Source organism: Quercus lobata, chromosome 9, assembly GCF_001633185.2.
Source record: "Quercus lobata isolate SW786 chromosome 9, ValleyOak3.0 Primary Assembly, whole genome shotgun sequence".
In the NCBI taxonomy this organism is placed as follows: Eukaryota; Viridiplantae; Streptophyta; class Magnoliopsida; order Fagales; family Fagaceae; genus Quercus; species Quercus lobata.
Window position 1 is genome coordinate 17,608,075 of NC_044912.1, and position 15,575 is coordinate 17,623,649.

Sequence of the window (15,575 nt, forward strand, 5' to 3'; positions counted from 1 at the left end):
TTAAATTCCTCTTTTAAGATTCTGTCATATGAATTTTTTCTCAGGGGATGGAAGTGTATTTTTTAGATAAGTATCTGTGTGGCAAAATCTTAAAAGAAAAATTTAAGAAATAGCATTTAAAGTACTGTACCTAAGTTTTGGCCAAATGAATAAATGGACTTCTTATTAAGATGTAAACAATAATAAATTAGTTCTCATTAATTTTTTATTATCCATTTCAATATATCACTTATAGGGTCTTGATTTACAATCCAAACCCAAAACGTATAGGATATTGACCCAATGAGTCCAATACAATAAATTTGTAGAGAGTGAGTTGAAAAACTAGATCATAATGAACTGAACAACGGCTAGTTTTGATTTGAATGACAGTCAAATACAGATAAGAGATTTTGATCTTAATATACTTTCAGTCCGAGAATGTCCCTCTTGTATAAATTAATCACAAATGAATACAAAGATAATTTAGATTGCTACAGTGTTTTATCTCTATTTTTCCGATCTCCCTCTCATGAAGGCTCTCTCACATTATATAGCTCCCTTTGGGTAATCTTGGTCTTACACTTGTTAATCATTTGAGCCCCTACTTGAGTACTCGTCCTATCAAACACCCTCTCTGACTTTCTGTGAGTTGTGGTAACCAAGGCAGCACTGTTCGGAGGCCTTCTCCACATAAATGCGGTCAGAAAAGTAGCTGCGTGCATTTAATGCGGTAGTAACAACCTTTCCTTAGATATTTTTGGATTTCATTCTTTCTAATATGTTCATAAAGCACATTCCTATTATAGGAGCTTCTTGGAGGGTCACTTCAATTGTCGAAATACATATCTGAGCTGCTTTTATCATATCCGAGGAGGAGTTCCTTCTCGGATCATCCTCCACTTGTCCTCTACTTATGAGACTTTAATTGGGAACTCCTAATAGCTATTTATTCCTCCTCGAACCTATCAATATCCTCAGACAATGCCCAAGACTCAAGGCCCAATATATGATCTTGGGCCTTTATCCCTACAACTAATTTTCAATAATAAATAGTAGTGAACATTACCACAAGGTGAGTTGAGCTGGATAATAAACGAAATATCTCCCCATGCCTTAAGTGCATGGGGAACGTGGGGTTTTGGTTCAAGCTCAGGGAAGCAGTGAAATATTTATTTAATATTTCTAACCAATGCAAAAATAAATAAATAAAATAAGTTTTATTTAAAAAAATAATAATTAGTTACAATAGGAGAAAGAAAATTTAAATTATGAAAGTCTTTATTGAAAATGCCACAAAGTCCTTTTTGGAAATGCCACGAGATAAAACACATTAAAAGGTTTTTTCAATCTTTGCACATTAGGGTAATAGGGTTGTAACAGTCTATACTTTGGTTTCGATTGAGGATATGCTCTCATGTATCGAGTAATGTATTGCCCAAGATGTTTTGAGTAGGCAACAGCAGTTCACAACTAATAAATTTCAAAATAATTAATATTATCAACTTCAATTGTTCTTTGTACACCTACCAGGTAATATTTTACAGGTTTGATTTTTCTACTTATATGTATGCTTTGATTGAGTTAAAGAGTTTGTAACTAACCATACCTCCTAAAAACTCAAGTCAAATGGATAATGCACCCATCTTAGACCTATATTTTCATTACTCTCTCAATGAGCTGTAAAAAAATATCTTCATTTTCAATAAGCTGCTTGTATTGTCAAAATAAAAGGACTCAATTATCATTTTAATGGATACTGTGAAACTCTATGGTTGACAACATTATTAAATGAAAAAGGATTCATTATTATTACTGCTTTTTTTAAAAACCAAATTTGAAATCTTAATTTAAACTTACTATGGTTATTTAGTTAGTATAATATTTGTAAATCATTTGTGCAATTTGTTTGTTCAAACAATGACTTGAGTACATATTGAATGTTACTGTTAAATATGCCCGTGCATATGCAGGAATTACAAGCAAGTTGTAATTTCTTTTTACAGACAGATAAATTACATGATTTCAGTTGTATGAAAGAACACTAAGAAATTTAAGGGGAAAAAAATTAGAGTTTGTAAGGTCAAGCTCAGTTGGTGGCAGACAAGTCAATACCAAAATGCTTGATCTTTGAAAGAGTATCTGCCCCCTTCAATACTGCTTCCCTTCAAATCAAGAGTCCACTTCTCAAATGAACAATTCAGGAAATCATAATACCCTCCATGAATAGAGAGTAACTCTTTCCTGACTCTCTCTTGTATCCACGGGTACGTAAGCAAGTTCAGTAACGAACGGTTGATTGATTCCTGTTAACACATTAAACAATAATTACTTTAATGATCAAAACGTTTGAAGACTCAAAATCTCTACCATTTTTATAATTCTCTAACACCAATTCGCTCATAAGCTATATATTCACCAGCTTTAGAATTGTATATAACTATATATCTCAGTAGTGATGTTCTGCCAAGTTGAATCTATATAATCAAAAGTCTCAAGTAAAAGTACTTTCTAAAATGCTGACAAATTGTATAGTTCAAATAAGTATTCCAGGTAAGAATTTTCATGTGATAGTCTAGGAAGTTTGTGTTTTCAAATGGAAAGGAACCTTCTCACAGTGTCCGCATTGCTGGTCAAAGCTAGAGTGGGCCGCTTCAGCTTTTGCTCTTAACTTGGCAGATTTCCCATTAATGACCCACTTTTCTAGAAAGCTTCTGAAGAGAGAAATGAACTACAATAAGAAAGTAGGTAAAAAAAACTGCTACTAAGATTTAATATTGAACACGATCAGAAGCCAAAGAATTGAAAATGTATAACCAAACCCTGAGTCTACATCATCTTGCATGCTCATAAGGGCTTGTATTCCACCACAGCTACTGTGACCAATGACTAATATGTTTTCAACCTGGAGACAGTCAATATGTATTTTTCAACAATAAACAAGTATAGGGACATAAACAGAATGCGATTAAATATCCTTATACAATAAATTTTTTACATAAACTTTTATCTTGTGTATATACCCAATTATAAAGAGAGTTTTTATTCTGAGCATCTTGTCCAAAAACTTTCATTAACAAAATTGACTACAATTATACAAGAACCATATTAATTGTTACGACTTTGAAGGCCATTTTCCTTCTTCTTATTTCATGAAAAATTGCATTGCCTTTCCCTCAGCTTAAACTCATTATAGAAATTTATTTGCACTTCACTCAAATTATTGTTTAAAATTTTCATCTTCCAGAGCTTGCTTCAAATTCTTGTAATTTTTAAAATGTTATAAACTACACCTTTTTTTTTTTTTTTCTGGGTAAAGTCTTCACTTACTTCAAGAGTATTTACTGCGAATTCCAGAGCAGCATTAGTTTCTGATGGTCCATGCTGTAAAAAATAAAACATGTTATAGTGGCTACTGATAAAATCAATTGGAATGTTTTCTACTTTTGTTAGTATAGTACATAACATAAAGTTAATTTCTAGGATACCTCAAGTGGGGGAACAAGATTCGCAACATTTCGAATCATAAATGCTTCACCAGGTTGAAACCCAAGGATGATAGAAGGACATACTCTAGAGTCTGCACAAGCAATTACCATAAACTGTTCTTGCATTTGTCAGTTCAAAATATCTATCCCATCATATTCATAATAATATGGAGCAGCGAGGAAAGTAGGTATGAAAGACTATATAGTCATGTAGAGTATCTATATCAAAAAATAAATGAACAGACAAAGTTTGTGGTGTATCAAGATCAATTAACTGTATTGAGTTTGTTCATTACCTTAGGGTATTGAACTTCAGCAAGTGCTTGAAAATGCTCCAAATCCTCTCTGTTCAAATGCATAAGAGTTAACTGTTAATAGGAAAAGTAATTTCTTATAGCTAGGAAAGCCCTAATATTATCATACTAACTACTAGGACTACTCACAGATATTTCTGCTTCTTGAAACTAAGAAATCTTTGTTTCATTTCAGCAAACAAGTCCTGGTCCCCATCAGTTTTGCCCGTATTTTCCACTTTATAGCAGGTAAGTTCTTGTGCAAGTCCAAGGGAACAGCTTGAAGCCTCCGGTCTCGAAATTTGGTTTCTCCTACAGACACAGATGCCAAATATTGAAGGGCAGTTATAATATATGTACAAAGTTTACTTCAGACCCTTAAGGTGAATTTTCTCAGTACAAAATATTTAAGAAAAATGGACATCCTTATCTTCTGGGTCAGCAGCAAAAGTAACAGTTGCATTGATATGTCTGCAATGATAAATGTGCAGGATCCTTTCAGCAATTAAATTTAAAACTAGTATTGCAATACATGAAATAGAACTCTAGAATTGTCATGAATCACTCTCTTATTATGCAATGTCATCAGCTGAAAAAATTAGCCAGGTTGTCTAAATGCATAAACATCACAAGGAAAGAGAAGCAAGATCATTATATAAAGTATAAGTTTTATAATAAAAAAATACAGACATGTATACACATAAATATGATGTGACCGTTAGGTTGAGTAATTGGAAACTCAACACAGCACTACAGGGAGCAACCATTCAGAATAGTAGCAACAGTTAGAGCAAGTGTGTAATGCACAATGCATGACCTCTGAACCAAAATTGATGTATTTCATCACTGTTAACTGCAGAAACTAACATTCATGAACAGGAATGACTTCCATAATTTGTTCAAAAGATGAAATTCATTCATTTTAGAAACTTACATTGCCATTCTTGACAATAACATGGATATATTGTCAAACAGTGAAGGACCTATTTTTCTCATTTTCAAACCTTAACCAAACTAGATTATCCATAACAGTAATTTGTAGATCACAAAAACCTAACAGATATCTTTGCCCATAAACTCGGACCAAAGACCGGTAAAATTCCAGTACTCTACCTTAGGTTTTCCAATTCAATTCAACCATGTGGCTGCATTGACCAATGAACCACAAGTTTGAATTTTATCATCCTCGGAAAAGATAACACTAGTTGTGCTGCAATGGTCAATAGTGGTTGAATTCAATTGGAAAACCTAAAGTACAACACCTAAAGAATTATACCTAAGTTTTGCCCAATACTAGATTATGTTTCTTAATTGTTCAAAAGGAAAGGAACAAAATATAATAGCTTGGTGTGGCTGCATTGACCAATGAACCACAAGTTTGAATTTTATCATCCTCGGAAAAGATAACACTAGTTGTGCTGCAATGGTCAATAGTGGTTGAATTCAATTGGAAAACCTAAAGTACAACATCTAAAGAATTATACCTAAGTTTTGCCCAATACTAGATTATGTTTCTTAATTGTTCAAAAGGAAAGGAACAAAATATAATAGCTTGGTACTTAATTAATCATAATCAACCAATCTATCAAGGGGGCAAAAAAAACACCTTACTTGACTGAAGGCAGTAATCTCAAATGGGACTCCATATTCTTGCTCCACTGTGTCTGGGAATCAAACATTAGGAGAAGAAACGTAAGATTATTACTCAATAGGGAATAAATTGGATAGCTTTACCTTCAAATGCAACAAAAAACTTTCCACAACACAAATCAGATTATGCCTAAGAATTAAGTGTAAGAACTCACTGCGTTTGGATTAGGCCAATTTCTGGAAAACCCCACAAAGGAATTGGTTAAACCAGAAAAGGGTGAGCAATGAAAGGAGTCCCCATAGACCGAAGAGGAGCTTAGAACTGCCACTCTTGACATGACCGTACGAGCTCTAGAGCCTGTGTATTGTTTTTACTTTCAGTACTTTCGTAGGTTTGAATTGAAATTAAAGTTTTTGGTCGTTCAGAGAAGGATTTTTAAGACAGTAAATCACGTGCTTTATATGAAATGAAACAAATTCCAACGGTTTCCAATATATATATATATATATTGAGAAAACAAAATAAAAAACATTACAAACACATTTACTCACGAATTTGCCAGACCATCTCTGTTCCTTCCTCTACATTTGGCAACTATATCTTCTAAAACCATAATATATAGTTGGACCAAATAAATAATATTGTGATAAAAATGATATTTATATTTCATATTTTTGGTTAGTAACTTAGTAGTGTAGCTATCGTTTACAACAATAATTGATAATTTGAGAGGTGACGCGCAGACATACTTATCCAATTCAAAAGGTACCAATAGTTATCCATCCATTTGAATAGTGGAAAATTATCCTTTTGCCTTATTGGTTTATATCCTTTTGTACCGCTGGATGGACCATCAAAGTGATCAAACGGGCAAGACATAATCGGGGGGACCTCACAAAATTTACCAAGAGGTTTTTTTGGACAAGGCAACAAGCACATCACATGTCAGTCTCATTTAATGGTGTTTTATAGCTTGGCCACTCTGTGATCCCTAATTGCCGAAGCAGTCACTTTCACAAATTAATCCCAAAGTGAACAGTCATAATCATACAAGGCAACAAAACGTTAGGCCAACAAAGCTAGGATTGATGGAAACTTTGTCTCTGTTGGAAATAATTTATTTAGATTTTTTACTAAAAATTTTACTTAAAAATATATGTTAAAATATATTTGTACTTAAAAAAAAAAAAAAATTAATTAAAATTTTCAAAAACTGTGTACAAAAATTAAAAGTTTATTTTATAAACTCTAACCAAACAAAAACGTAAAATAAGCATAACTTCTATCAAATCTTCTAGATATTAGACAAAACTCAAAAAAGGACTGATTGGACCTTTTCTTGGGCTATAAGCTTCGGTCCAACGCTCTAATACGTTAGACAGACGAAACACCAAAATAAAAAGTAATCAAATTTAAACACCTGTCCCTATAAATATATATATATATATATATATATTTAATGTCTTTGTTGCATACTCTAAACAAAATATAGTATATTAGATCGAACACAAAAGTGACAAATAATCAGTTTTAGGCATATGTAATGTAATGTCTTATCTACCAAACTCCTCCAACATTGTTTTAAAACCCAATCAATCCATCTCATACTATTCCTTCTACCCATACAACTCTATTTCTTTTCTTCTCTTTTTGGCTTTTTTTTTCTTGGGACTGACTAATAATAAGACATTTGTTTTATTCTTGACATTTACAATACATTTGTAGGAATGATCGAATGAGAAACAACGTGGTAGAAAAATATACTCAACATGCAAATGCTCTTTGTCTTCTTCTTTTTTACACCTTTACATTCTAAAAAAGCCAAAAACAAATCCAAGAAATGAGTCAAATCAAAAAAACTCATTATCGCCCTCCTCATTAACCGAACCATAGACCCGAGCCCGTTTACTCCCAGACACAACCCGGCTCAACCCAGAATCCGAGACCCGGTTCTCCACCACAGCCTTCAAAGCCCTTTTCAAGGCCCCAATCTCCTCCTCTCCACCAATACTCTCAGCCCATTTCACCACCACCACACTCTTGGTTCGCCCACCAACCGTCATCATCTCCGCCCTGACCGCCCTGGCCCGACCCGCCCGAATCGCTCTGGCCAAATCAACATTCAAACCGGGTCGGTCCTCACAACACAAAATTGCTTTCATCTCCTTACAATTATTATTATTATTATTATCACCACCATCACCGTCATCGTCAAAATAACTCAGACTCGCCTCGTCCGACTCGCTCGGAAAAACCCACGTGTCCCCATCCTGTTTCGCCATGTCATCAGCTCGCTTCCTCAGCTCCTTCACGTGATGGACAACCTCTGCTAGCAACGAAGCCTTGTCGGTCTGTCAAAAGTAAATTAAAAAAAAAAATCCCAATTACTATAATACCCCGGCGTTTCGATCAAAATAACGTAAAGAATTTTAGTTCGTGAAAACAAAAACAAAAACAAAAACAAAACAAAAAAATGAAACCTTGGTGGTGTTAGGTAAGAGAGTACGAAGTGTGGAGAGATGAGCGTTAATCCTCTGTCTGCGTCTCCTCTCAGCTTCCTTGTGACTCCGACATGCTTCTTCCGATTTTCTCTCCACCTTTGACGCCGAGCTCATCGTTGAATCTCCACCGTCCATAAAGTTGACCACCAAGTTTGGTGGTTCATGACTCATCTTCTCTTGTTGATCAAAACCATAGTAGCTTTGAAAAGGAAGCATCTTTATTTGTTCACCAAGACCAAAAAAAAAAATAAACACAACGTTAATTTATATATATATAACCATAAAGAATAATAAAGAAGGAGTTCTTGTATTATTGAATGTGAAAACACATATAACAGGTGAGAAGAACTAGGAGGGAAGAGAAATATAGAGATTCTTAGTGGAGGAAACCGAAAAGGCAAGTTGAGGTTTAACTGTGAAGTGGTAACTGGTAATAGAGACCGAATGAGTATAAAAAGAGAGACAGTGTCACAGTGTTTTTTTTTTTTTTTTTTTTTTAAAAAAAAACCTCTCTACTGTTAAAAAAGTGAAACGTTAACCGAGGTAGAAATTGAGAGACTTAGATGTGTTTGAAATTTGTTTATTTTGTTAAAATTAAAATTTTTTTGCTAAAGATATCGTATATAAATGTAAAAATTAGCTAAAATAGTATAGTATGTTTCATAGTACAAAAATGTGTAATAAGTTCATAAATATTAGTAAAAATAAACATATTTTTTTAATTTAGAGCCAAATACACACTCAGCATGCGTTTGCTTTTTGTGGCTGATTCTATAACACTATTCATGAACCAACCAATACCTGAAAAACACATAAATAATATTTTATATTTTAAAAAATATTTTATTACAGTATTTTTATCAATAAATTTTTTTAGTAAAATAAACAAAACGTATCCAAATAGTTGAAACATAACCTAGAAGGGAATAAGAAGAAGAAGACTAAATTTGAGGAAGCTTAGGTGAAAAGTGAAAACATTAACTAGTCCATGACAAAGTGTACGTACACACAACTGGGTTTTGATATAAATTACAAGATTCTGATTGTTTGGATAGGTCATTTCAGGTATTTAATTTAAGCTCATTTTCCTTTATAATTTTGGATTTCTTTTTTCTTTTTAACCGGAAGTAAAAACTATGTGCTCAGACTTTAGACTGTTGATGCACATCCACTTATGTTGATTTTGGCATGGACCAGATTAAAAAAAACCGGGAAGTAAAAACTATGCGTTCAGACTTTTTAGACTGTTGATGCACATCCACTTATGCTGATTTTGGCATGGATTAGATCCTTCTATGTTTCAAAGGTATCATTGAGTGTGAATTGTCAACAGACAGGTTTAGCATAATTCCTGTTTGGTAAGGTGATTTTTGTTTTTGTTTTCAAAAAATATGAAAATAATTTTAAACAAATTGAAATTAAAACTAGTTTTCAAATAATAATTTTTACATTATATGTGTATTAATATCGTTGTGGTGGTATATTTTCCTGCTTTTCTTTTTCTTTTTAAATTTAGTTCCCTAGCTTGTCAAAAATTATACTATACTTCATAGTATTCATAAATATCATTTTGCTTCTACTTTTAAAAACAATTTTAAAATACTAAAAACAAAAAAATGATATTTGGGGTACCATTTCTATTATATATATATATATATATATTTTTTGGATAATGATAAGTTTCAAATTTGGAGCATGAGATTTTTTCTTTTCTTTTTTTGTGATGAAGATAAATTTCTTAATTTAAAAGATAGAAGAGTTTGAACAAATTTGTGGGGTTCGCTGTTTTCATTTTATTTACAACTATGCCATTAAAAATGTTTTATGTATCTTGAATATACCCTCTCAATTGTTTTCAAAATCCTGGTCTAAACGAGGAAAATATGATACAATTTTCTAAAAACTGTATTTAGAAAACATCCGCTAAACAATATATTCAAGTGTAGGACCCACAATTTTATGATTTGCAAAACAAAAAACTATATTTAAATTCTCTTACTAAACAGACCCTTAAAATCATAAATTCAATGTTAAGTTCTAAAATATTGTTTAATCGCATTTAGACATGTAGATGAAATACTAGAAAATAAGTTATATTGAACCCTAAGATATATTAAATAATTTTACTTATTTTTTTTATAATTAAAGACAGTAGAAGTATATCAATTAAATACCATCCTTGGTTTTAAAAATCAATAAAGTCAAAGAACCTAAAAGCACCTGATTTCAGCAGGTTTTTTTTAATTGATTTCTTGGGGGTTAATCGAATCGAATTGGCGTCCGGTTCTTGATTGATCAACCAGCTAATCCAGTCCAGTCCATTTTTTAAACTATAATACCACCACAACTTTCAGCAAAAGAAAAAAAATATACCACCACAACTAATAAAATTTACACCTAATAATACTAAATTAAGATTCTAAAGTGGTTCTTATGATTCTAGCGGTAAGATAAAAAATAAAGCACTGGGGAGGTTAGCAGTTAGGTAAGGGTCACTCCAAAACCTACTTTATGAGACCTAAACGTTAGAAAAATTTTGTCGACTATGTCCTCCTATCAAGGTCGAGTAATGTGGTAGAGCACTCTGCCAGACTGCCACGTCTACTTCATCCTATGTACTCTCGTTCCTCCACCCATTTATATAATATTTTTTTTTGTATTACTGTTGTTTATTTTTTTTAATAGAATTTCAACTTATGAAGTCTGTTTTTTAATGATATCTCTTTATCATCAGACCAAGATATCAATATGTCCGCTTCTAATAATAGCTCTTTTATCATCAGGTCAAGACACCAATCAATTTTTGGTATAGGCGGAGATTGAGCCACAGATCTCTTATACAACCATCAGAAATTTTATCAGTTGAGCTAACTGAAACCCACTTGTCTTATTAAATTCATATCATATTATTTTATTAGGTGAATTGTTTTAATTTATATATATAAAGTATCATGTCAATCAATACTAAATACATATCTAGTAATCATAGAGCAAGATACCAATATGCTTTTTTGTTTTTTTTTTTTTCCAACATATATAGGATTCAATCATAAAAGGCTTTTATTTGTTTTCATTAGTGTAGTTGTAATTACATCTGAAATCGAAATTGCTTGTTTTGATTTGGTTAAAAATATTATTACATAAATATTTCACCCTTCTTGAGCTCAAACGGAGACTTTCACGCTATTCCATTATGCTCAACTCACACAGCCTGTTGGATGATTAGAAGTTTAGAACTCTATCAATGGAATAAAACAAAATCAAACAGATTACTTTTATTTTAAAAATTAATCACAATGTATTGCTAACTCTGCCGCTCGAACAATTTCCCAACCAACTCAACCCTCAGCATCAAATAAATTACTTAGAGACTCGTTTGAATTAAGGGGTAGAGAGGGGGAGTAAACTAGAGTTTAATGAAAATAAGCTAATTTTGGATCAATTCTCCTCTACTGTATTCTACTCTACTCACTCCACCTCCCCCTTCATCCAAAACGGACTATAAAAGTGAAAAACTCAAAACAAAATTTACCACCCATGGTAAAATATCAAGGTAATTATAGAAGGCATGTATGGAATTTATTAGAGCATTCACAGTCGTGGAGTTATATTTTTAGCTATTTGGCACCATAAAAAGTTATTTTATCTATTTTACTTACTCACATGCTGCAGCACTGGATCTATTTTAGCTTTCGACACAATAAAATGATATAAACATCACAATAAAATAATATATCTACTACTATAATAAAATATAATATATCCCACTACCAAAAAAAAAAAAAAAAAAAAAACCACAAATATTCTAACCAACTGTGTAAACACAAAATAAAAAAATATTTTTTTTTACCTTTGAGCTGTGCTTTGTTAGAGCATTAGCATTAGGAAATGCTAATGCTATATCTAAGAGAAATTTAGCATTTTACACCTAAAAAACTATTGCATCAGGAAATTGTAAACAGCAATATTGCAAATTTTTTTGCAATACTGCTACAGTACAATTCTAAACATAGAATTATACTGTTCACAGAATTGTAAAAAATTAATAATATTATAATCCTCCTATTTCAACCGAAATTTCTCTCTCATCCCTCTCATTTTTTCTCCTCTCTTCTCACTCTTCCTTCTCTTTCTACATCTGCTCTCTCCCTCCATCTGCTCTCTCCTCTCCGAAGCATCATTGCCAAAATTTCTCACCCATCTCTGAAATTTCTCACCCATCTCACACGGCCACTCCTTCATCTCTCATCGCACGGCCTGCCTCTCTCTCGTTGCACCGGTGCTGGGTTTTGGATTTTTGAGGTTGGAGGTTGGATTAGCGTGGATCGGCGAGCTGGGTTTGAATCATTGGGCTGGGATCGGTTGATCGGTGGGTTTGAAATGGTGGATCCGTTGATCGGTGGGTGGATCGTTTGGGTGGATCATCGGTAGCTCCGATGGTGGCTCCGATGACGATTTTTGGGTATTTCGACGGCCTGGGTGTGGGTTTGTTGATCGGTGGTTTGGGTTTGCTGATCGGTGGCTTGGGTGGTGGCCGTTGATGGTTTGATCAGTGGCTTGGGTGGTGGGTTTGTTGATCGGCGGCCTGGTTTGTGTGGCTCTGTTGATGGTTTGTGTTTGTGTGTGTGTGGCTTTGTTGTGGTTGGGTTGTGGCTGAAGTGGCTGGTTATTCTGGGTTTCCGATGGGTTTTTTTTTTTTTTTTTATTAGTATGAGTTTTTGTTCCGGTGGGATTTTGTGGGCAGTGGGCAGTGGTGGCTTTGGTTTTTCTGGGTTTTTGTTCCGATGGGTCTGTGTGTGGCTTTGTGTGTTGAGCTGGTGCTAAAGGTTGAAGGAGAAAGAGAGGAAAAAAAAAACTGTTGGAAAGCCTAGGAAAACAAAAGATTCAGTTAGAAAAAAATAGTAAAGAAAGATTAAAAAATAATATTTTAATAAAAATAGAAGTTTGGGACGTGGAAGTATTGTAAAATTGGATGGTATAAATGATAAAGTAGTTTTTAAAATTGTAAAATAGAATAATATTGCAATTTTTCAATGCTAATGCTCTTATAGATCCACTGCTACAACTCCAAATAACTTTTTAATGGTGCTAAAAATAATTTTTTAACTTTTTTTGCACTACTGTTACAAGTGCTCTTATTATTACAACAAATAGAATATAGGCTGCTGCTACTACTATTATTATTGCTAGTGGGCGATGACTGATGATGAGTCCACTGCTCAGCATTGCCGTCAAGACCCAAAAAAAAAAACGAATCGGTGGGTGTGGAAATTGAAAAAAAGGAGAAAAGTGGCAAGAGTCATTTTCAAAGGCAAAGCACTATTACTTACGGCGGCGCAGACAGCTTTTATAATAGGGAATCAAAAAGTGACAACAACGATCATGAGCCGACAACCTCTTTTTCGTTTTTGGCCCTTTAGAAATTTTTGTTACAACAAAATATTGTTTCACACTTTCACTGTTTCAATTCACACTCATCCAGTCATCATTTTCCTTTTGTCTATAATGCCAACCCAGTCTGTGTTAGAAACGTGTACCACAAGTCCCATTTGGGTGGCTGTAAATGGATGTGGCAACCAATAACAAAAGCTGAGCCCATCTCCGCCGTCCATTTTTCTCATTTCCTTCTATTCACTATTTGATGACCAATTTTAGTTTATTTTACTTAAAATATAAATTAGATAAAACATATTTATTTATGGGAAAGTAATCTCATCAGAGTTAAAGTTCTAATATTTTTTTCCAAGTATAGTGCCACCTACTTTTTTTTCTAACTTTACCACAATTTTACTAGGTGACGACTCGTGATGAAATTTATGGTACTAGACTTACTTTTTATTTTTTTATTGACACAATTTATTAATTTGTAATAATTGATTCATTTGAAAGTGAGAAAAATATTTCTTTTTAAACTACTTTAAGAAAAATTATAGAGTTCTCTGGTGGATCAGGTCACTTGTTCACAATTTCACTAAAAAACTTCTATCTAATTAAAATTGCTGAGTCAGTAATTAATTTCTGTTTAAAATTTTTTTCTAACCAACAATTTTAAAAAAGTATAAATTTTTTAGTGGAATGATGGACCACATCACTTGTTCACCATGTAGATCTTATAATCTATCCTACTGTGGAAAGAAACTTTTTAAACTTCCTTTGTATCTTTTTATTCAATTTAATTTTTGAAAATTTAACCGTTAAATTACATGTTCTTAATATATACTCCATCCTTGAAAATTTTCAAAAATGTCAAATATTAATAACTATGTCATCAATTAAATATTTGAATTTCAAATTTGCATGGTCTAAAATTATGCATAAAAATAAGTTTATTAATCAAATAGTAAATAACATTTAATTTGAACCAAATTTGATTTGCGTATTATAAGAACATAAAAAACATGTAATCCAACTGTTAAATTTTCAAAATCTACATCTAATAAAAAGATATAAGAGTAGTTTGAAAAGTTTATTTCCAAACTAGATTTGAGAGAAACCTTATCCTGAAAGTGATGCTAATCACAAGGTTCACAACTAGAAAATATTAAGAAAAAGTTTATGTTTCTTGCATTGCACTTGACTAACCATTTATAGCATCCAAATTTTTAAAAGAGTTAACTACATACATTAATCATAATATTTGGGTACTAAAAAGATTTATATATATATATGAAAAAGGCTTAAATTAAAGGAAAAAAGAAGAAGATAATTATTACAAGTTTTGTTTACCACAAATCTGTTGTGTTGCTGACAACATATGTTGCTTTGGTACCATATCTTGTTAAAATAGATATATATATATATATATATATATAGAGAGAGAGAGAGAGAGAGAGAGAGAGAGAGAGAGAGAGAGAGAGGAAATACTTGTATATTTATTTTAGACAAATATACTTGTATATATTAATTTTTTTTTTGAAAGCTATATATTAATTATATTTATACCATATATATGTTGTTAAATACTTGTTAAAATAAATACCATATGCCGACAACATATGTTTCCACAAAACTGTTTGGTACCATATGTTGAAAAAATAAATAATTATTGAGTGGTGATAGTAATTAAAAAATAATTGCATATATAAATAATAAATAAATATGGTAAAAGGATAACATATACTCCTATATCTTTAAACAAAGATTCTTGTGGTGTTATTGTCATTTATCATTCAAACTTGATGATCATGACTGCACCTTACATAGTTGTTACATTTAAGGTGGAGGCTGACTTAGCTGATTTTATTGATGGCTTTTATTATTAAAAAAAAAAAAAAAACTAATTACTAAACATCAATTCAGTCGGTTCTGCATATTTGATTTGCAAAACCTAGCAAATCCACAAGTTTATTAATTTAACAATCGGGTTTTTCTTAACGAGTACCTTAAAACACATGTTAAAAAATAATATACATTCAATTACAAGTTATATAATATGTTTTTTGAGAATAAAAATATATTTACTAATAAATTCATTGATTGCACATATAAAATTATTGTGATAGTTTGTGTAGGTGTGTGTGTACAGTTTGCATTATATTCTAGATAATATCATTATGAGTCTTGCTGGGGCCTCCTTTTCCTATCATGTAGTTTGATACAGTTTCAACCCATCAAAGCAAGTAATGCATAAAACTACATTGCCCTAATCATAAAATCTGAAATAATGAAGAATGTTTTAACCACTACATTCCAAAATTTTCAAATGTGGGTATCAGAGAATTTT

At 32.2% G+C, this 15,575-nt stretch overlaps 2 protein-coding genes across 2 annotated transcripts; both read right to left on the reverse strand.

Annotated features, from left to right (window-relative positions):
* Positions 1-1,863: 1,863 nt before the first annotated feature.
* On the reverse strand, positions 1,864-6,019 carry LOC115960763 (beta carbonic anhydrase 5, chloroplastic-like). Its single transcript, XM_031079753.1, has 10 exons — positions 5,903-6,019; positions 5,566-5,708; positions 5,372-5,424; positions 3,911-4,072; positions 3,764-3,812; positions 3,468-3,581; positions 3,310-3,363; positions 2,802-2,884; positions 2,588-2,693; positions 1,864-2,285 (listed from the first exon to the last, which is right to left on the reverse strand). Exons 1-10 carry the CDS (start codon positions 5,916-5,918, stop codon positions 2,088-2,090), a joined length of 978 nt encoding a protein of 325 aa, XP_030935613.1. The 5' UTR covers positions 5,919-6,019; the 3' UTR covers positions 1,864-2,087.
* An 824-nt stretch (positions 6,020-6,843) lies between these two features.
* LOC115960764 (transcription factor bHLH30-like) lies at positions 6,844-8,260 on the reverse strand. The gene is made up of 2 exons (XM_031079754.1): positions 7,832-8,260; positions 6,844-7,702 (listed from the first exon to the last, which is right to left on the reverse strand). Exons 1-2 carry the CDS (start codon positions 8,066-8,068, stop codon positions 7,202-7,204), a joined length of 738 nt encoding a protein of 245 aa, XP_030935614.1. The 5' UTR covers positions 8,069-8,260; the 3' UTR covers positions 6,844-7,201.
* Between the last annotated feature and the right edge of the window lie 7,315 nt (positions 8,261-15,575).

What these genes read in the sequence shown, in the direction of transcription:
- LOC115960763 (XM_031079753.1), bottom strand. An exon ending in ATTGGCCTAATCCAAACGCA is followed by an intron (nt 5,425 to 5,565) that starts GTGAGTTCTTAC and finishes TTTGATTCCCAG; the next exon opens with ACACAGTGGAGCAAGAATAT. An exon ending in TCGCAGTAAATACTCTTGAA is followed by an intron (nt 2,885 to 3,309) that starts GTAAGTGAAGAC and finishes GACTGTCTCCAG; the next exon opens with GTTGAAAACATATTAGTCAT.
- LOC115960764 (XM_031079754.1), bottom strand. Translation starts at nt 8,068, where the DNA reads ATGCTTCCTTTTCAAAGCTACTATGGTTTTGATCAACAAGAGAAGATG. An exon ending in TCTTACCTAACACCACCAAG is followed by an intron (nt 7,703 to 7,831) that starts GTTTCATTTTTT and finishes TACTTTTGACAG; the next exon opens with ACCGACAAGGCTTCGTTGCT.